The following is a 21,196-nucleotide window of genomic DNA, read 5'->3' on the forward strand; positions in this document are numbered from 1 at the left end:
TAAAATAGTAGTAGCTAAAACTGTATGTTGTCAATAATCAGAAATCAATTCCCTTCTCAGAAGGACTGTTTTTAAAAATTTTTAGATTACTATTTTGAAAGCTCACTGAAGAGGGAAAACTGAGTCTTGTGTATATGTTTGTTAAACAAACCCTGCTGTGCTTGTGTGAGGAAGGGAATTTGTGACCTCATAGCAGCAACTAATGCTATAAAAGCTTGATTTTGTTTATTTTTTGCTGTTTTGTTTGTTTGGTAAATAAATGTCAACTTGAGTGTATGTTGTGGATGCTTGTGATGAAGTGAAACGATTTGGGATCTTAGTTCTGCTGGAATTGACTTTGGAATGCACTTTGGTTACGTGCATCGTGATTTTGCACTGCAAAGATTGCCCTGTTTTAATATTCATATGGGGTTGGGGTTTCCCAGGTTTTCTGTACATTTTTATTGCTGGAAATAAGGGATGTTTCAGAAATAAGCTTCAGCATTGCCAAGTTAAGGTAATGTCTGTCTGTCTGTTCAGGATTTTCTTGGTTGTCTTCCCCCACCTGTCTCAGGCTTATTAACCACTGATTTGGCATTTCATCTGTAGAAGAGGAGGACCTGCTAGGTGAATTTAACAGCAGAACTTGTGACGGTTCTTGTGCCTGCCTTTAGGTGTGGGAATTCATTTTAAAGATCTGATCTCTAAAGCAAAATAGTGCTTGGACTATGTCAAAATATTAGTCAACTAACAGAGCCCTTTTATGCCAAATAATTATTTGTTCTGTTTAAGCTTGGGCAGCTGCCTTCAGAAGTGTTCTTGTTTTTAATGAAAAGAAGGGTAGAGAGAAGTCTCTGCCTTCACCAGAAAAGTGTCCTGTAAATCTAGTGGCCTTTTGGCAGTGCTGTCTGGACTTGGGTTTTTCAGTTTTCTGACAATATTAGGATTCAGAACATGTACCCATGCTGTCCTGGATGTCTGTGAGCTGCCAGGAGGAGGATACCTGTTCAGAAAGTGTCTTGTGAAAACTCTGTAAGGGTGTAGAAGAGTGCTAAAGATAAGGTCCTGTTACAGATTCTGATCTTGAAGAATGTGAAACATGGTACATGCAGATAACAAGCTACATATGGATATGGCATTCTGAAAATCTGTAGGTATGCTGAGATGATTTAGCTTTCACTCTGTTATCCTGTGTGAAGTTCATATGGAAATTGTTCAGAAATAATCATTTTTCATGCCAGAGTTCCTCATGGCTCTGCAGTTATGTTTTTACAGATTTCTGTAGCATCTTGTATCCACACTGTCTTTTATACCCAGATACCACATCAAAAGTTTAAACCTTTGAGGGTGGGTGAAGGTTAGACACACAGGATACAGGCAGAAATCTTTTTCTAATACTCATTATAAAAGGTGGGCGTATTCATTATGATCAAACATTATCTAGTTTAAATTTCTGAAACATGGAACCTTTCATTAATGAGCCAGTAACTTAAAATTTAGGAGGTCATCTAAATGAAAATGCAGAAATTCATTAAAACAGCTGAAAGAAACTAATCTCCATATTTTTAAGAAAGACTGAGGGTTGGGAAGTGTTCCAGATCTCACGTTTTACTGAATCTGTGAGTGATTGAGTCTGTTTGTCTTCAGCTCTTTACTCTGAAAGAAGAGTTGTGTCCTAGTTACTAAAATATCATTTAAAGTTTATGTCTGAAATACTTGCTTATATAGTGTTTGGGTAAAGGAAGACTGCTTTGAGTAGACAGATTTGCTTTTAAATGGAATTTTCTCATCTGCTAGAGACTTGCTAATGAGGGAACCAAAGCCAGAAAAAAAAGGAATTGAAATGAAACCAGGAGTTTACTGCTTGATTTGAAAGACAAATTTGAACTTCTGTCTTGTTTTAAAATTCACAACCTACATGCTGAAAAAAACATACATCCCTGTCTAAACTTAAATTAATTTTGTCTTTTGTTTGCTTTCCCTCCTGGAGAGAAGGGTCCTGCATGATGATTCTCAGCCTGCTGTTCACTATCTGCTTTAGATGAGTTTGTGGGAAGAAACAAGGAAACAAACCCATTGTGGTAAAACTTGATATGTGGTTCAAACAGCCTCAGCCAGCACAGAATAGTTTTCAGATCTGCAGTGATTTTCTTCAGCATTTTTTGACATTATTTTATAGCTTTACCGCCTAAGCACATTGAGGGGAAAAAAATAATCTGGATTGTGGCAGGAAGATAAGAATATACTGTCATCTGCAAACATAATTTTTCACACTGTCAGATTTGATTCCCTTTTAGTGATAGAAGAAATTAAGTAAGTGGTTAGTAATAGAAGAAAGTGAAAGATAACTTGATGAAAAACATTTAATGTCATTGCTCTCAAAATTGAATTTGGAAGATTTTAGTTAAATCTCTAGTTTGATATAAAACAATTACAAATCTGAAAAACTTAACATGCCATTTCAGAATAGAGTTTGTTTGCTTTTCTGTTCTGATGTAGACATTTCCTGTCTTCTTTCCCCTCAGTACTCTTTACCTCACTGTATATTTTATGAAGTTGTTGCAGATTTAATTGTGCAGATATGGATGCAATGGCCTTTTGGGAGCTGCAGTCTTTTGAATGCTCTGTTGTAGTGTCCTCTTCTGTTTTACTGGAGATGGAACATAAAACTTTGCCAGTTCATTGCTTCTTTCTTTGTTTCCTCATCCTTCTCCATTTTGTAGTAATAAGTCCACATTTTTCCTGCATCTTGTGAGGTTCTGGTTTACTCTTTACTCTTCTGCCTGAACCATTCTCTCTGTAGGCAGTGGTTTGTAAGTGTGTAATTGCACAGCAATTCTTCCATTACGTAGTGAACAGAATATAACAAGTGAAAAAAACTTCTGTTTTATTCTTAATGTGTTCAGCTACTTGTCATTTACTATCTGAATATACTCCCCTACATCCTAGAATGTGGGAGATACTTGAATAAACATAGGGCCTCTCAGGCCCTTTGGGGATAGGCAGATTAACTATAATGTATGAATTATAATCTTTAAAAAAATTTAAAACCGCTTAAGCAGTTAGAGTGGTGAGGATACTGTATTTTTATAGACAGAATCACATAGAATGAGACTTAAGTTGCCACATTTTTTATTTGAAGCAATAGTACACAGAGAGGAGTTTGCACTGCTTTTGATCAGCTGTAGTTGTAGTTTTGGGGTTTGAAGTGATTTGAGTTAATGAGACTTCTGTCCCCAGTCACAGAGTGAGAAGCAGCCATTTCTCTGTGGGGTGACAGGGTGTCACTCTTGGGGACAGTACCTGTGTCCCTGGGTGCCTTGGGCTGAAGACTGAATGTGGATTTGTCTTTTGGCATATGAAATTCCTGAATTTTTCACAAAGCAAGAGATTTTCTAAGAAAATAATTGTTATGGTGGTTTTTTTTGAGGAAGGAAGGTGTGTGATTGTTGTCCTGTTACTTTGGTTTGTTGTTTTTTTAGGTTATAATGTCATTAATCGTTGGGAAATTCAATCAGTAAAATATTACAAAAATAATATTTTCTGTTCTGTTGCTCTCTTCTCCAGACATACCAACCACCTCTCCTGAACCTCTGAAAGGAATGAAGTTTTTTCTACTACCATTTCCTTAGTTCTCTGTCTGTGCTGATAGACAGGGAAGACAAAACAAAACATTTTCACTTTTATTTTCATTACACAGGATCATGAGAGACAGTTGGAGTTTTAGCTGACAAAGCACAGCACAAGTAGATAGCAGGAAGAGAAAAATAATGTGGGTTTGGTCAGCAACCAAGTTTAGTTTTTTCCATAGTAAATCTTATCTTTTTCCATAGGGAAGAAATAGGCTTGATTTAAGTTTGTGTTGAAGTTCTAGCTTCAATTCAAAATACTTTTTAATTGTATATATTCTGTTTAGGAGCTTTGGTTATTTTGGTTTAGTTTCTTTGTAATGTGAGGAGCTTTGGTTTCATCCTGGCCTGCAGCTGGACCTCCAGCAGTCTGTGTTTGTAGCAGGGCCCTCTGCTATAGTGAAAGTGGAAGTTCTTTGGTACAGAGTGAAACTGAATTGAAAATGAAAACGGAAATACCAAATATCTGCAGCTTAAGCTGTTCAATATGTACTTCCTAGTTACATTACACAGAAAAGAGCATTTGCTGTCTTCACTTGTCCTAATGGTTTGTACTTTTTTTGTCCAGTATTAAATTTTTGTGATGTTGTGATGTGAGAACTTCATCAGTTCTCAACATTGTTCTTTGTATAATCCCTTTGTGACAATTAGCAGAGGATTTTTTTTTTATTTCTATAGCTTTTCAAGTTTATATAGTGAAGTAGTAGTTCTTAGATGCTCAAGGTAATTTGCAATAATTTTGAAGGGTTATAGTTCCTTACACGTGAGCATATACTCACAAAATAGCTGAAATATACACAAAACACCACTCTGTACTTGTAAAAGGGATGAAGTAATTTCAATCTGACACCACCTAAAAGCTTTCCAGGTGTTTTTAAAAAAACTATCTTTCTCCCTTGTTTACTAAACACTCATCGTGGTGTTTTCATAGCAGAGTCTACAAACAAACCTAAAGCTCTCAATGCAGTAAAGATGCTGTCCTTAAATGAGTTTGGCTTTGGTCATTTAAAGACACTTTTAAGCTTTGAAATGACCTATTATTCATGGTGTGTTCTTGTCTCATCATATTCAGGCAGATTACAACTAAATGGAAGTTGATTGGATTTTTTTGAGCAAATGTAGCCAAAGTTAACTAAAAACTAGTGTTTTCTATGGCCAAACACTTCTTTGGGCTGGTAGAATGCTGACAGCAGTGTTGTGAATTCTTGTCAATCTGCCTGTCACTCATTGCCTGTGAAAGTGCTGAGGGAATGACAAACAAATCTGTCATATGTTAAGGAAACAGGAAAGGCATGTTAAATTTTTGTTTTATTTTTCAGTCCTTCTCAGCCTATTGCAGCTGCTGGCCCAGATGAGTTTTTCAGGATGCTGCTTCTCCTTTAGTCATAATTTCTCAAAGGAAAAAAACTCAGTTACTGTAAAGGAACTAGTCAATTTTCACACTCCACATCATCTTGGACAAAATAAACTTGAAATCCATCTAGCTGCCTTTCCAAGCAACTGCTTCATTACTCCAGAAAGTCAGGAATTCCTGTGCCTGCCATCCTGAGTAGTGCAAAGCCTGTGGAATGGTTTGTGTATCCAGTGTTAGGATTAGTCTGTGTGGGAGTCATCACCTCCACTTCAGCACTGCCCATCTTTGTGAATTCTCTGCAGTCTCATGCTTGAAAGGGGAACAAAATCCTCAAATTCCTTAAAGTTGAAAAGTACTCTGATCCCAAGCTGTTTCCTTCTGATGTTTAGTGTAACTGGTTGAAAGTCTGGGGCTAGGGTGACTGAGGTGGGCGTTCCTCAGGCTGCAGAGCTTGCCTATAATTAAGGATGGAAAGGTTAAAGAAGTTCTGCAGTTAAATTGTTTTAATTCTGGCGAAACTGCAGTTAAAAGTAATGGGATGGGGCATATGCAGGGCACTCCAGACTTCCTTAGCAGTGACAGAACCAGAGAGTGTTCTGTGCTCCTCTGCAGCACAGGGAGGCTGTTGACATTAATGGGCAGGAGATCTAATTACAAGCGAGAACAATTTCAAGAAAAAAGAAGTCATGAAAAAGACACAAAGGAGCCATAATTTGAGGGGAAGGTATTTTTTTAATGTGATCTTTACAGTTCTAAACCAGGAGTTTCCCATCTTAATTTGTTTGCTGAAGTGTCATCACAGGAAGAATTGGTCAGGCCTGGCAGGAGGAGATGTTCCCTGCATTCACACAGCTCACAGGGCTGTGCTTCTAGTCCTGCTCCCCATCTTCATGGGGGCACTCAGATGCCCTGGGCTGTCTGACCTCATACTGTTATGAGTTCAGACTTCCCTAAAAACTGTGGGAGGAAAAAGAAGCTGCGAACCAAATTACTTTTCTTCTATACCACTTTGTAACTGGACAGTGATCTCCTGTTCTTTAAAAATGCAGAGAATACAAGTGTCTTATAAAGGAGCTTCAGTCCTCAGTGTATGAGAAGAGAGATACCAGGAGGGGATTGGGTGGCAGATTTGTTCAGATATTATTTTTTTTCCCTCCTTGCATTAATGATTAAAACAACCCTACCTGGATACTGAAGTAAAATCTATGCATGTGACTGTAAAATCTATACATGTGACTGCATTTGGTTTGCATAAATGTTTCTGAGAGGGAGTATTGAATAAACTGTTGGTGTCCTACAGCTGCATGTCCAAAGTTCTTGCCAGGAATTGCGCCTCATTATTTCCTGTTGGGATACCTATGGAATACATCAGAGCAATTCCCAGAATGAGAAAATCAAACTAAACCAGAATGGTGTGGGAAAGTAAGATGGAAGTGAGCAAGTGGTGATATTTTCTGTAGACTTCTTAAAAATCTCATATGAGAGCTCCATGGATATTGAATGCTATGCTGTATTTTGCCATTCCTTGAAAGTATGAATGTTTTATCAATAGGAAAAAACATAAGTACATCAAGCCCACCACAGATAAACCTTGCAGGTTTTGTCAGAGCCTCTCATTTTCAAGTTTTTTGTCATGATCCAGTATGGCAAAAGAATTCTGGGCATTTCTAAAATTTTGGGAAGTGGTTGTAGACACATTGGAATGTGATATTCACCCCTGTACTGCCACCCCTTTTATATTATGCTGCAGTTAGAAGCACTGCCAGAGCCTTCTCATTATTCCAGCCAGCTCCCTCTCAGACTAAAGTCGTAAATCTTTGTAGCTTGGTTGCACTTTCTGAAGAATACAGGGAGTCATAAATTAAAAATGAGTTTCAGACTCCTGAGTAACTTTCACATTTCTGAAAAGTTGATTCATTGAAAAAAAATTCCATCATACCTCCTCAGCTGAAATGCTGAGGTTGGTTTGTTGTGTTAGGATTAATGTTTTTCCAGACCTACCCCTGACATATGGGCTTCTTAATTTTCGGCTTTTAAGCATAACTTTTCACATCATGTTTAACTGCTAGAAAGAGCATTTGATTTTTCACATCTGCTTGGAATCTTTTAGGTCTGTTGGGAGTGCTGGACTTGAGGCAGGGTCACAGGAGGGGTTTTCTGACAGTCTTAGAGAATCCTCAGAGAGCCAAAAAAACTTGAGACATGGGAATGTAGCTCTAGCTGGAGTCACATGAACCAAGTCTTAATTCATCAGAAAAGCTGAATCATGGATGAGTAATTGTCCCTAGCAATCAGAGGACATGGCTTCATGTATTTTTACCAAGCAGAGAAATGAGAAATGAATTTGAGAGTACCTTGAGTTTTAGGGGTTTTGACTGGATTTACCTCTCTATGTTTGAGTTGCAAATAAATCTCTATGCAGTTGCATCAAATCAAAGATTTTAGTTGTTTGTGTTTGGAATATAATGTGTAATTATTTGTGGGAGTATTTGCTGGATTTGTAAATATGAACAAGGTAAAGTGACCTACTCTGATTCAGCAAAATGCTCCAAGTACTTGTTTCTAAATTCTAGATTTCTGCTCTCTTACCTGTCTTCTTTCCTCTTGCCACTTTTAATTAATTTTAGCTGCCTTCTCAATGATGAGCTGGTATTATACAAGATGAATTATAAATGTTGCATATAAATTTACTACTAGAAAATTAAAAAGGAGAGTCAAAATATGGGATTTTATGAAATATGTGATAGGTCTGTAATGAGATACCTCCTGTGCTTTTTTACAGAGTTAATGCTTACCTAGATAAAGGTGCCCTCTGTTTATATCAAATGGAACAAATGAAGCCAAAGAGACAAAATGCAGCTAACTCAGTGAAATGGTTTTAGTTGGTGAATAGATGTCTGTGTTGCTGAACTTTGTTATGATGTAGTAAAAATGTGTCTGTCATGGGGGGAACATGAAACACCCTTGTAGCTAAATCTATCCCTTGAAGTGGAAATAGTTCTGTAATTGTTTTCCAATAGGTAAAATAGCTTTACAGCATCAATGGAGCACTCACAAACTTTTACTGTTAGAACTGGAACAGAAAAAAACTCACAAAAGTATGTGGGGAATGGTTCATGTTACAAGTTCTCAGTATGTGAAAAAACAGCTGAAAGATGGAGGGCTTGAGGTTTTAAAACTGGTTATTTTTGTAGTTTCTATTCAGACACAAAGACAATATTTCAGTCTCTTCTAGTCTGGGGGTTTTGTTTGGTTTTGGTTTTTTGATTTTTTTTTTTTTTTTTAAATCTAATAGTACATTTGTGTGTATAGCACTTAACTTGATTAATAATACTCAATACAGAGGGAGGTTGACTTTTCCACATCTACATCCAGTGCTCAGGTAATGTATTTGAAATCAAATTAAGCCTTCCTGATGGCCTCTCAGAAGTTATTTGAAAAGATAAAGGTAAACCACAGCTTACTTGCCAATATTTCTAATTAAAAACAAAACTGTAACTGGAATGTGGATTTTTTTCACTGTTAGAGAACAAAAGCTATGACTTAAACTTTAAGGTTTTCATTACACATGAAATGCAGTTATTGTTTACTAGCAAACATGACAGCACTTTATTCTTATCAACTATTTCTTATTTTCCTCCTATTACCCCTGATGCATATCTGAAAAAAAGATGATCAGTTTGGCTTTTCTTTTTTTCTTTTCAAGGCTCCTGCTAAGAGAGATCCAACTCAAAATACCATCAAAGAGGAAAAAGTCCATCTGTTGAAGTATAATATAGGAGATCTAGTGTGGTCAAAAGTGTCTGGTTTCCCATGGTGGCCATGTATGGTTTCTGCTGATCCTGTTCTCCATGCCTACACTAAACTAAAAGGTATGTAATTCAGATTTCTTCAGGTGTACAAAATGATTGTTTTGCAAAAATTCTGGTTTTCATCTGTGCAACTTGTTGTCAGCAGGAATGTTAAAATCATGTAAATGTTATTCTTGAGCATATAGCAGTCTGTCTTTTAACTCCTGTGTTCTCTGAAAGATCCCAAAATTGTGAGCTGTCAAACTGTGTGGAGTCTTCTTAAAAAAGGAAAAAAAACCAAACCTAACAGTGTTTTTCATTGTTTCTGTGGAGATGCTTGGTAAATTCATACAGGCTAAAAATTTTATTGAAGCTGATGGGAATTAAATATTCCTGATGAAGCAATCCATAATTCAGGCAGGTAAATTTTCTCTGATTCATAGAGTCAATACTGATATCTACAGATAATAGATAAGTTGATTTTAAATGCAGGAACTACCAAGTGTGAATGAAATTTTTAGGAATGAATCTGTACAATTTCTTAATCTCATTTGCACCTTTGTTCTCTGTTCTGATACCTGCAAGTTTTTGAGTCTTTAGTAGCAATAAATATTTAGACTACACATTAAGAAGTAGTTGGAAGGGCTGAAAGCAGTGAAGCACTGGGATGGATTGCCCAGAGAAATTGGTCTGATCTCATTCATAGGAGGTTTTTAAGAACAAATTGAATTAATATCTCTAGGATTATAGCTAGATTCAAAATTGGTAGTAAACTAAATGGCTTCTTAAGAATCTTTTCAAACATTCTTAATACAGTTGTTGGAATGATTATTATAGACTCCTCAAACAAATTTTCCTTGTTGCAGTCTTCCAGAGTTTGGATCAGGCAGTCCCTGTCGCTTTTAGTCTTTGGATTATTAGGTCTACTATGACATAAAGAGATGGATTTTGAGAGTAGTAGAGCTGTGTATGTGTTCCTAACAATTGCTCTGTTCCTTGAAAGGAACAAGGTTTATGTTCATTATCCAGAATCTTCGTGGTACATCTTTATCAGAAACTGTAGTAACAGACCCAGGAAAACCCAGTACCAAATGTCTGAATGCAGCCTGTGGAGCACAAACAGAAAGAAGGGCCCATGTAATGTTCATTTCCCTCTCTTTGAAGTGATGGGAATGATGGTGATTTCTGATATTTGCTCTGGAGTTGGTTTGGGCCTGCCTTTTCCTTGAGGTGTTTAGTCAGGGTCTGAGCATCCATCCTGACTAGCAAATGCATTCTGATGTGTGTATTTCTATCAGTAGGTATTTCCAGTCTTACCTTCCACCTACTCTATTATTTAGGCACTATCAAAAGTCTCTTCTTGCAAAAAGAAAAGGTCTTTGATTTATCAGGGAGCTGTAGAAATACTGAGCTAGGTCTCTGTATTTCTTATTTCTAGGCTTAGGATCAAGTGTTTATAAGCAGTCTGAATTTCTGGATGTTGCTGCTTGATTTGATCATTCCATCTGATTAGGCTTAATAAAAATTAATAACTCTCAACTTGTGGGAAGTACATTTTTGTGTAAAAGTCTGTGCGGAGTCTGGCTAAACCTCTGTCTCACTGAATATCCTGTCTCTGGCTGTGGTCAACCACAGATGCTCAGATACAGAGAAGCACCAGGGAAGTGGTGGGTTCCCAGAACACTCTCCCAAACTGCCAACAATTAGTTGCTTCAGGATTCTGTGGGCCAAAAATTAAGTTTCCCTATGTAACAACCATTAATGAATATCAGAAAATCAAGGCAACCCCGACAGTGGGGAGAAATGATGCATCTGACTCCACTGATATCAGAAGGCCAATTAATTATTATACTATACTGTTCTATACTGTATTACATTACATCTAAACTGAAACTGCACAAGCACTCAACTCAGTAAAACTGCCCAGAATCTCATGACTGTCAGCCAACAGTCCTGACACACACCTGGATTCAATTGGTCAATGAATCAAAACACTCACACCAGAATCCAATTACCAATTCCCTTCAGGTAAACAATCTTCCACAATGCATTCCACTTGTGAATAACACAGGAGCAATAAATGAGATGAGAATTGTTTTTTCCTTTCTCTGAGGTTCAGAGAATGTGAATCCCCAAAAATTCTTGGGAAGTTGTGCCTTGCTTTTCTCTGTGAAGAGAAATGAGGCCACAAATGAATGCCATTATTTTATCCAAGAGCATTGGTACAAATTCAACTCTCAGATGATACCTGAAGATTTACCACTAGGTTTGTGACTCTAGTGGCAGGCAATTAGAGCTGTGCAGCATTACAGTGCAAAAGGAGCACGGTGCCTGCCTGCTTGGCAGATCTTTACAGGAAGTTGGAAACCTAGGCTGTGGCATCTCTGTGTGCAGCCAGGGCATCCTGGTAAAATAGATGAAGTCAGAGATTAAGTCACAAGAGCTCTGTAGTCACTACTTAAACATTTTCTTGATAAGATAAGCACAAAGTAGTTGCTGTGCAAGACAATTGTTCCTGACTACACAACACTGGAACATATGTTAGACTACTGATTGGATGTGTGATGGTTACAATCCCAAGACTTTCCCTTTGCCCTTCCTCTAGATTCTCCTATCTGATCTGAGATGAGTCATTGTAATTCTTGAAGTACTCATAGATGTTTTTATATATAGTGTAAGTTTGTAATTGTTACAGAACATTACATGTATATATTAAAATTTTTGCCCGTACCATTAATTAGGTTGATTTCATATTACCCTTCCAGATGCCACATTTTACAGCAAGATTAATCCCCTATTAAAATAATCGCCATTATTGGCTGAATCACCATGAAAAGAAAGTTTTTTCTAACTCCAGAAACCCCAAAAATAGAGTATGAAGCAGCCAACTAGATCTATTTGGTGACTAAGCCTGAAGACATGCAGTGTATGAATAATGGAATTCCTAATGGAATCTAGACCTAGTCTGAAGTCACCTGTAACAGAATTGTGGCTGTTATTTTTACCTTCTGGGTGTCCATCCCTCCCTGAGTTTGTCTGCTGTCCACTCTGTGTGTCGGACAAACTGGTGTGGTGACACTGGAGGAACCACAGGTACTGTAGGGAGCATATTTCATCCAGCAGGATTGAATTTGCTGACACAGAAGTGCAGGTTAAAACCTTTTCTATTTTTAAACAAGACCATAATCTGAACACTTAGCAAACCTGCAAGTTCTAATGAACAAGGTGTTAGAGGACATCTTAAGTGTGATCTCTTACCTCGGCCTTTTAGAAATTCATTGTTAACTATGAACCCTGTGATGAGTTTTGAAAGTGGTTTCTTCCCCCTTCTCTCTAGAATAGCTGAGACCTTTGGAAGGGAAAGCTTGTATGCCTGTATTATGCCACAGTGAGACAATGTTCCTCTTGTTTTTCTAGGGGAAAAAAGGGAATATTTTTAATTTTAGAAGAAAAAATGCTTATTTAGATGTTAAAATTGTACTCGTATCCCTCCACTCTCCCTTCCACCAGCCAAATCCTTTATTGATTTCTTTTATTCCTGAAAAATCTTGATTATTATGAAGTTTTCATTGCAAGGGTCAAAACCAAATGAAGTATGTGTCTCTGTTAAGGAATATTGAAAGATAAAGTAGAGGAGGTGTAGAGAGGAGGCTCAGTGCACAAGCTCTCCAAGCTGTGCAACTTTCTCAGTGTTCATTGAGAAATGAATGCTGAATTAATTTTCAGAAACACCAAGACCTATATGTAAAGTTAATATACATGGAAAACTGGCAGGTGATTGTAACATCCAGTTAATTTAGCCAAGCATGTTCTTGATGGGAATTAAACTATTGAGCTTTTGGGTCAGACTTCATACATTATATCTCAGAGACTTTCAGGCTGATTTAAATGGTTTTTTGAAAGGTTATCCAGTTTTATTGTGCTTTTGTTATAGCAGCTGTATCAGCTTACACACTTCAAGTCTGCAGGGGCTTACCAGAGTCTGTATCTTAAGTACATGTGGGTTTTTTTTAATTTTTAGGACAGAAGAAGAGTTTTCGTCAATATCACGTTCAATTTTTTGGAGATGCCCCAGAGCGAGCCTGGATATTTGAGAAGAGCCTGGTGCCCTTCAAAGAAAAAGATCAGTTTGAACAATTATGCCAAGAGAGTGCAAGACAAGCCCTCACTAAAGCAGAGAAAATAAAGGTAAGAGGTTACCAAATCAGGCAACATTTGGAGCTTTTTATTTTAGCATTACAGAGATGTACAGATAGAAATAGGTATTATAAAAAGCTTAAAGACAGCTTGTTTTACAGGAGTCTTACATTTCATTTATAGATGCAAAGGATGGGGTGATTTACCACTGTTTGTTACTCAGTAAACATCAGTACTCTTCTGCTTTGTCATCTGTGGTATCAGTAGTATCCAGTGGAGCTCCATTTGAACTCTGAATTAGAGCTGCATGACAGTTAGTCTGTCTGTTGGGACTGTTGGGTGTTAATGTCAGCATTTTGCAATCACATGTGGGCAGATTGCTCACAGGGCTGTCTCCTCTTGCAGATGCTGAAGCCGGTGTCGGGGAAGCTGCGGCCGCAGTGGGAGATGGGTGTGAAGCAGGCCAGTGAAGCGGTGGCCATGACAGTGGAGGAGCGCAAGGCCAAGTACACCTTCCTCTATGTCAGGGACAGACCCCACCTCAATCCTCGAGTGGCAAAGGAGGTTGGCATTGCTGTGGAGCCCTTGGAGGAGATGGATGAGTCATCCTGCTCACATGAAGAAACCACTCCAAATCTGAAATCAATGAAGGAGTCTGGCATTCCTAGCAAGAGGAGGAGAAGGACATCAAAACTCTCTGCTGCTGATGATATGCAAGAGAGCAGTCAGTTGGAGGATAAGAATACTACTCCTCAAAAGTCATCTGAACAGGCAGAATCCAAAAGAGGGATAGGCTCCCCTCTCAATAGAAAGAAAACTCCAGCATCTACTCCACGAAGCAGAAAAGGCGATGCAGTATCTCAGTTTTTGGTCTTTTGTCAGAAGTACAGAGATGAGGTTAGTCTCTTTTAGCTGTTACTATTGTTGATTGCCTCTTCTCATTTCTGTACTTGAAGAAACCACTTTACTTTAGTAAACAAAAATTAGTTATTACTGCACAATCCATAATATTCTGGGTTTGACAAGGTATGCCTCCATCAAATCTTATTCTAGACAGAAATAGAGGAAGAAGGGAATGTAAGTGAGCAATATAAACAAGATGCTGATAACTGCTACTGTATTTCAAGTAAAAGTTGTCTTAGTGTCTTCCCACATAAACCAATCTTTGTATTAGCCATATTTTGTCTTTAATATATGTACAATGTAATACATATGCATATATGCTCAGACAAATATAACAAAGATCATGCTGTTCCATGGCAATCTGCTTGTAGATAGCTTTTACATTCTTACTGAGGACATGGCTCAGTTGATTCTGTGTTCCTTTATATTTGAACACCTCAAAACTTAATGTACTTATCCAGTACCTTTTGCTGAGCTTCAAAAGAAGCTGCTTACCAAAGCTTGTAAAAATCACTGTCAGTGTGTGCAGTCTTCTGGGACAGAAACTAAGTCCTCTTGAGGCACTTACACTCCAATACAAGGTAGAATAAATAAATACCTTATTATCAACATTTTTTAGGAGGACTTAATAGTGTAAAAGCACTACTGCTGGTGTAGCTCATTACTTTAAAATCAGGAGTTACCATTTTTTGTCCTTACAACCTTTTGCTCCATTTACAGTACTGTTCCATGATCTGAAGCTAGTGTGGTATCTTATGTTTTATTGTACTATTACATGTTGTTCACAGAAGGATCAGGAAGTTAGTGCTGACTTTGTCATACTCTTTAGCTACTGAATGGTTGACTTCATTATAGCATATTTGTATTAGAAAATAATTAATAGATGCAAACTTTATAAAGAAATATTGGAAAGCAGATTCTGTTGGATGGAAATCAATTAGTTGTGGTTCAGCTTGGGATCCTATTAGATCATTGAAACTTAAGGTAATATTGAGAATGAAAATGAGCACAGTGCTACATAAACCTTTTAGTGGCTTTGGTTAAGTTGAGAAGAGCATTGACATTGTGGTTTGCTGGCTCTGGAAAGGAAATGGTTTTGTAGCCAAACCATTAAATACAGATTTTGGCACATTAATTATGAAAAGCTGTGTGGGTAAATCATCTGTCTCATGCTGGAGACATGAGTTCTATTCACAGTTCTTCTGTAAGTGACATTGCAAGAGGTAATTCCCTTGGCCTTCAATGTACATAGCAAGAAGTGTTTTGCAATATTGAGGGACATACAGTTGCTTTTCTGGAAGAAATGAGATTATGATGGCTGCCTTTATGTACTCTTAGCCAAACACACCTTGCAGAGAAGAGATGTGCTGAGTCTCTGTGATTTCTATTTTGTGTGCCAGTTATCAGCCTTTGTTCCCTGCTGTGGTTATACTGTAGTTAATAGATGGATAATATGAAGACTATTAGAATATATGAAATTGAGGAAATACTTTTTCTTCAGTGTCATTTCAGGAAATTGAAAAACTTTCTTAAACTTGAAATTCTCAGTGATGATAGTGGCTAATGTTGCACAAAGTTTAAAAATATTACGTATTCTTAGAGAGAAAGCATCCTACCATTTCTGCCTAGAATACCTTTTAATAAGATCTGTCATGAAAACCCAAATCTGCCTGAATGTGTGATCCATTCTAACAGGTACAGAAACACTTCTGTGGGTAGGACAGAACTAGGTTGTGAAAACTGCAGATACCTCTGACTGATCATCAGAGGAACTTGTCTTCCCTTTGTCTTGATTGGAATTTGACTGGCAAAGTGAGGAAACACCAACTTAGATATTTATGCTTTTTGCCTTTCATGTTGCTTTTAAACTGGCAGGTTCATGCCATTGGTGGAAGGTAGAGATTCTAACCTAAGATTTGGAGTGTCCCCTTCTGTTAGGCTTATCTGGTTCAACCTGCATGACTTTCACCAAGTTTGTTGTAGATGTTCTATGCTTTAGAAAGAGTGATAATATTGGCTAAAAAACAAACCTGGTTTTGAGCTGCTTGTACTGGTGGCACTGGAGAGTTTAATGTATGGCTTTCTTAGTATTTGCTTGTAGAAACTGAGAAAAAAGGAACATTACAGACCCAGAAGAGGCTCTCTGTCCCCAGTCTTGGGAAGGGATGAAAGTGAAAGGAATGGCTGAAGACTCCTCTACTAATACCTCTCTTAAAAGTAGAGCCATTTCTGCTGTGTCTTGCTTGGAGTCTGGCTTTGTGTGGTAGTGAGATTCATGTATGGGTTTGATTTTATTATTATTTAACTGCTGGAGAATGTTTTTAATGATTTAAGAGACGCACTTCCCACATCCCTGAGGGAGGTGCTGAAAGCTTGGAGCACTTTTGTGGTTGTAGTGATGCATTAAGTATTTTGTGCTGTTACCAAAGGAGTAAAGATGTATTTGTATTATTGTATTGTGTGCTTCCCCTGTGAAAAATACAAGGCTAATAAGCACTGGAGGGAAGTGTCTGGCTGGAGATAAAGGTGTCATTCAAGTGAGAGGCAGAGAGCTACACTGTTTGCATTGATTGTTTTGGGCCTTGAGTCTGTTGTGAGGAAAATTAAGGAATAATTTCACTAACATGGAGACTTTGGAGAAGACTGAGCATTTTCCTTGGAGGCTGTATTTGCAAGGGTCCCTTCACCATTAGGAATTCTGAGTGTCTTTTCCTTGTCATTTTACAGTGCTGCTAGTGAGCTGAAAGTTATTTTTATTCTTATTTTGTTGAGACTGGAGGTAATGTTAATGTAGACTAAATCTGGTTATTTCTTGGAGAATTAAATGAGTCTCTGTGCCCTCATTGAGCACAATGACCTGTACATTTGTGACAACAGTCGAAATTGATGCTAATTTCATGTCCTGAAGAAGTGAGATTTGTGGAAGGGGGTATCTTGTGGGTTTATGTTCCTCCCTTTCAATAATGTGAATCCAGTTGTTGGATTTTAATCAAAATGAGTAGAGGCTTTCAAAGGTAGTTGTACTCCTCAAGCTTTATGCAGATTATGCCAGATAGAAACAAAATAATTTTTGGTACTCTACTAGGAGAAAAATTAATGCATGGATTTCTGTACTAGACACCTAGGAATGGAAGGAAGGTACTGCAGTTATTTTAACACTAGGAAAAGCAACAGTCACACTTGCATCATCTTTGGTAACAGGAAATGTAGTTTTAAGACCCTAAATTCTAAGAAATTAGGTTTAATCATTTCACCTTACCAGAAGAATTGTATTTCTGTGCTGTTGAATAGTGTTGCTCTTTGAACAATTGGCTTTCTTGACTTAGTTTTTATTTGCTCTGTGTTTTTGGGGTATCAGTTGCATCACTTAGAATTCTGGACCATGCTGGGTAATGAGATGAGAAGGATTGTTTTTAAACTTACTTTTTCATTTCTGCACAAGCATGGAGTTTTTTGACTTGTATGATTAATCAAATCTTATTTTCCTTAAGTAGAAGTAGGGGCATACTGAAGGAGTTCGGGATGATTTTTTCTTTCTTTTTAATACTGGATATTTTTTTTTTGTTGAATATACTTCTAGAAACTCTATTAAACTCCATGTTGATGGATATTTTGTGTCCTGCTTATATCATTAAAAAAGATGCACAGCTTGTGTGTTCCTAGTGTTCATACACATAATACAAAAATGATGAATCAATACAGGAAAATGTTACATCAGATGCTAACTTACATAAATCTCTGCTGAGTTAGGTGTACTGAGTTCTATGATTAATGAGTTTTGCTCTGAATTGATGGATTTCTTTCTAGGCAAATGTATATTCCAGTATTGCTTGCCTGTCATTTGTAGATCTATATTTAAACTTCATTGAGAAACAATACCTTTTTTTTTTTAATGACCACAGGACAAGATTCATACTTAACTCCACTTACTCCATTTTTTGAATGGTAAAAGGCAAATAGATACTTCTAAAATTAGTCTTAATACTTCTGAATAAGCTAGTAATTTTTTTTTCAAAGACAGAGAGAGAAGTGGTTATTCAAAGCAAAACTGGATACAGTAGGTTTTATTCTAATTCTGTCTACAGCAGAAATATTAGATATTGTTTGTATCCAGTTTTCCAAAGTGATGGAAGTGTGTACACCATTCTTTCCAATGGTCACTTTTTTTTAATTCAACCCTATTTCTGCATGTATAGGTGGTTGCTGAACATCCAGATGCTTCAAGTGAGGAGATTGAAGAGCTGCTCGAATCGCAGTGGAACATGCTTAGTGAAAAACAGAAAGCTCGCTATAACACAAAGTTTGCCATAGTGACCTCTCCCAAATCTGAAGAAGACTCTGGTAAACGTAAAACTGTGCTAGTGTACTCTAACTAAATTTGATATACATAGTGGCATTAAACTAAGCACATATTTGAGACCCTGTAGGGAAAACAGCTTTCACTGTTTTCCAGTTTTAATTCTTGGTGTTTGTGCCAATAGCGAAGGAATGCCAATGGTTACAATAAACGCAACCCATGAAGTCTACATTTCTTGCTCATTGTTCTGAAAAGTTGTTATATGTAAACCTTCTGCTGTTTAGACATTGCTGATTTCTCATTCTTCTTCTGCCCATAAGCAGCTGCCATTGCATCCACTGCTTGTTACAAGTGGATGGTGGGAAGGGAAGATGAAGTGTTAACTGCTAGTAAAATCTGAGATGTTGTTTTTATAGAACAGTTAGAAACCGTTTATAAAATTTAATCAGTGCTACACCTTTTCTTCATATATGCCTAAAGTGTATTACTTCACATCATCATCAACTCAGGAAGAACTATTCCAGACTTTATTCTGTACCCTTCAGCCATTTGGCATTTTATTGTGCTACTCAAAGTTTTTAGGACTTTGTGTGCAAGTTTGCAAATACTTTATTTTTTTCTCCTTGTATTTTTGTTGCTTTTTTCTGGTGTTTGTTTTTGATGAACAGTCTCAATTGTTTTCCAAAATATTTGAGGGGGTTTGGAGTCACTTACTTGAGAAAGGAGGAGGAAGAATATAGTTTGCCATTTGCATGAACTTTATCAAATTTAACTAGCTATCATTTTTCAAATTTAAATAGTTTTACAGCTCTGTAAGAAGACTTATATGGAAGTATTAGAAGCCAACAGGTGCTGCTTTGGGCAATGACAAGAATGAGAGGGAGTGTTTGAAAGTTTGTGAGACTTGGAAAAACTTGTATAAAAATGGCAGTCAGTTTTGTTAACTATCTGTGTGTGTGTGTGAAATAACATCATTTTGTGGAAAATTGAAAAGTTTTTAACTTTAAATTTTAAGTGTTAAATATTTGGATATCAGTTTAAAAAAAAAACACGTTCTGTATCTCTCAAGGTTCATCATTGAAGAATATTGGAGAGGCCAAACGTAAAGTGTTTCAAGACTCACCTAAAAGGAGATCAAGATCCAGAAGTAATTGAAATTTGTGTTCTGTGCAAATAGCTCATCATTATAAGTAGCTGTTGAGTGTATTTTTTTATGTAATCGCCCACCTATCATAATCTCTTTATTTTATCTCAGATGTTGTCTTCCTTGACGGTAGAACTTTAATGGATCCCAAATTAAATATCTTAACACTGTAGTGCTGAATTTTGTTCACCTTCCTCAGTGTCATATTGCAAGAAATGTAATTGAAATTGTACCTGTACCAGGTGTTTCTAGTACATATATTGTGTACATTTATAGTTACTTACAGATGAAAAAATGTCAGTTCACTTGTTCCCCATCCTCTTATCTTAAACTTGGAAGAATGTTGTGGGATTTCTTTTGCTGGCTTTTTGTAAGTAGCAGGTTCTCCTGGAGCCATTTCAGTCTGCTTTGTGGATTCAGTTGGATCATAGAATATGTCCTAGATTGTTTAGATAAGAACATTAATTTGAAAATGATCCATATTTTCAAGTTGCTATATTTTTAATATTTACAGACATTTGTTCCCACTGGAATAGAATGCTTGTAGCTGTAGGGCAATTTTCAGTTAACATATTTGTGCCCCTGGAGCTTGCAATTTTCATACTAATAATACTCTGTAGCTTCATAAACTAGAGAGTACTGGAGAGTCTAATTATGTTGTCATTTCATCTTGATGAAACAGACCACTTCCCAAACCCTCATCTATCTTTCTGAGGTGCAGACAATAGTGGAACGTGTGGCAGGGGTATGTAGATTACTCACTGACCTTTGGTATTTAGCAGCTGCTTGAACTTTACAGTGAACAACCATCTAAATACATAAATAACTTGATGGTCTAAAATGGCCAGTGTGGTTCTGTTCATAGGATTCATAAAGGAAGGGATCTTACATGTAAAATACAATCAGCTAGTTAGAGTCTGGAATTGCCATACCAGAAAGAGAATGAATCTGTACAGTTGGTGACATCTTGTCTTTTTCTGAGGCTCCTTAATCGATGTCACCACACAAAGTAGGCTTAAGGAAGAGACTTGGAAAGTAATTTTAGTGGTAAGACGCTGTTAGAAAGTGTCAGGAGAGTTAAAAGCTGTAGAGGTCAATCACATGCAGTCTGATGATATGAAATAAATGTTGGGCAGTAACATTCAGATCTTAAACTAGTGCTTGTGTAGGTAGACTCATCTTTGTAAAATAACTTGAGTATGAAGCAGTTGATTTAGATGTGTTCTAGAGTTAGTCTTCAGCACCAGAAACCAGGGCCTAAGCATTAAGAGGTCATCAAACTGTGTTAATGTTTAACCATGTTTTGAAAATAATGACTGAAAGAAAAGTACCTTAAATAACTAGATCAGTTCAAATAATTTCAAAGTGGGTTTTAGATTATTTTTCATGTGAGTTTCCCCCATCCCCCATCCCAAGGTAATTTACATGGAAATAAAAGAAACCAAAAAAAGAGGACAAAGGAGCCTACAGAAGATTTTGAAGTTCAGGAAGCACCTAGGAAAAGACTCAGGATGGATAAACAGAATAATCGGAAGGTAATTATGTCATTGGTTTGTTGGGGTTGATTTATAGCAGCACCAGTCACATTGCTGTAGTTAAGTTTGTCAGCATTTCCATTTTCAGGATTAAAAAAGAAATGTCCATATATCATACCAAACTGTTGTCAATATTCAGAGATCCGTGTGAGCGTACCACTGTGGGGATTTTCCCTTTGGGTCTGAGGATGGAGGTATGACAAGTTACACTTGCTACTTAACCTGTTTCCCAAAGGAATGTGCAGAGGGAGGCATGACCTCTCTGTGGTGTTATGCTCTGTAGTTCTTTTTCTTTCCTCCTGATTTGGAGTTAGTTTGACCAGAATGTGAAAGAAATATCTTTAGCCGATAGTTAGGTTAGACAAAAGTCAGAAGAGAGGAAAGCAAGTAAAGCAAAACGGAAAAACTACTTTTGACAAACAGGAAA

General features: G+C 37.1%; 1 protein-coding gene across 1 annotated transcript in view; it reads left to right on the plus strand.

Moving 5' to 3' along the window:
* The window catches only part of NSD2 (nuclear receptor binding SET domain protein 2), a gene marked incomplete at its 3' end in the record, with an annotated part of 95,281 nt that overhangs the window by 45,205 nt on the left and 28,880 nt on the right, over positions 1-21,196 (plus strand). The window contains exons 3-8 of the mRNA XM_084204372.1: positions 8,669-8,834; positions 12,775-12,941; positions 13,296-13,787; positions 17,990-18,134; positions 19,160-19,237; positions 20,651-20,769. Of these exons, the coding sequence (XP_084060498.1) occupies positions 8,669-8,834; positions 12,775-12,941; positions 13,296-13,787; positions 17,990-18,134; positions 19,160-19,237; positions 20,651-20,769 (1,167 nt within the window). The remainder of the gene's footprint in view (positions 1-8,668; positions 8,835-12,774; positions 12,942-13,295; positions 13,788-17,989; positions 18,135-19,159; positions 19,238-20,650; positions 20,770-21,196) is intronic.

Source organism: Fringilla coelebs (assembly GCF_963513975.1).
Source record: "Fringilla coelebs genome assembly, chromosome: 4".
NCBI lineage: Eukaryota > Metazoa > Chordata > Aves > Passeriformes > Fringillidae > Fringilla > Fringilla coelebs.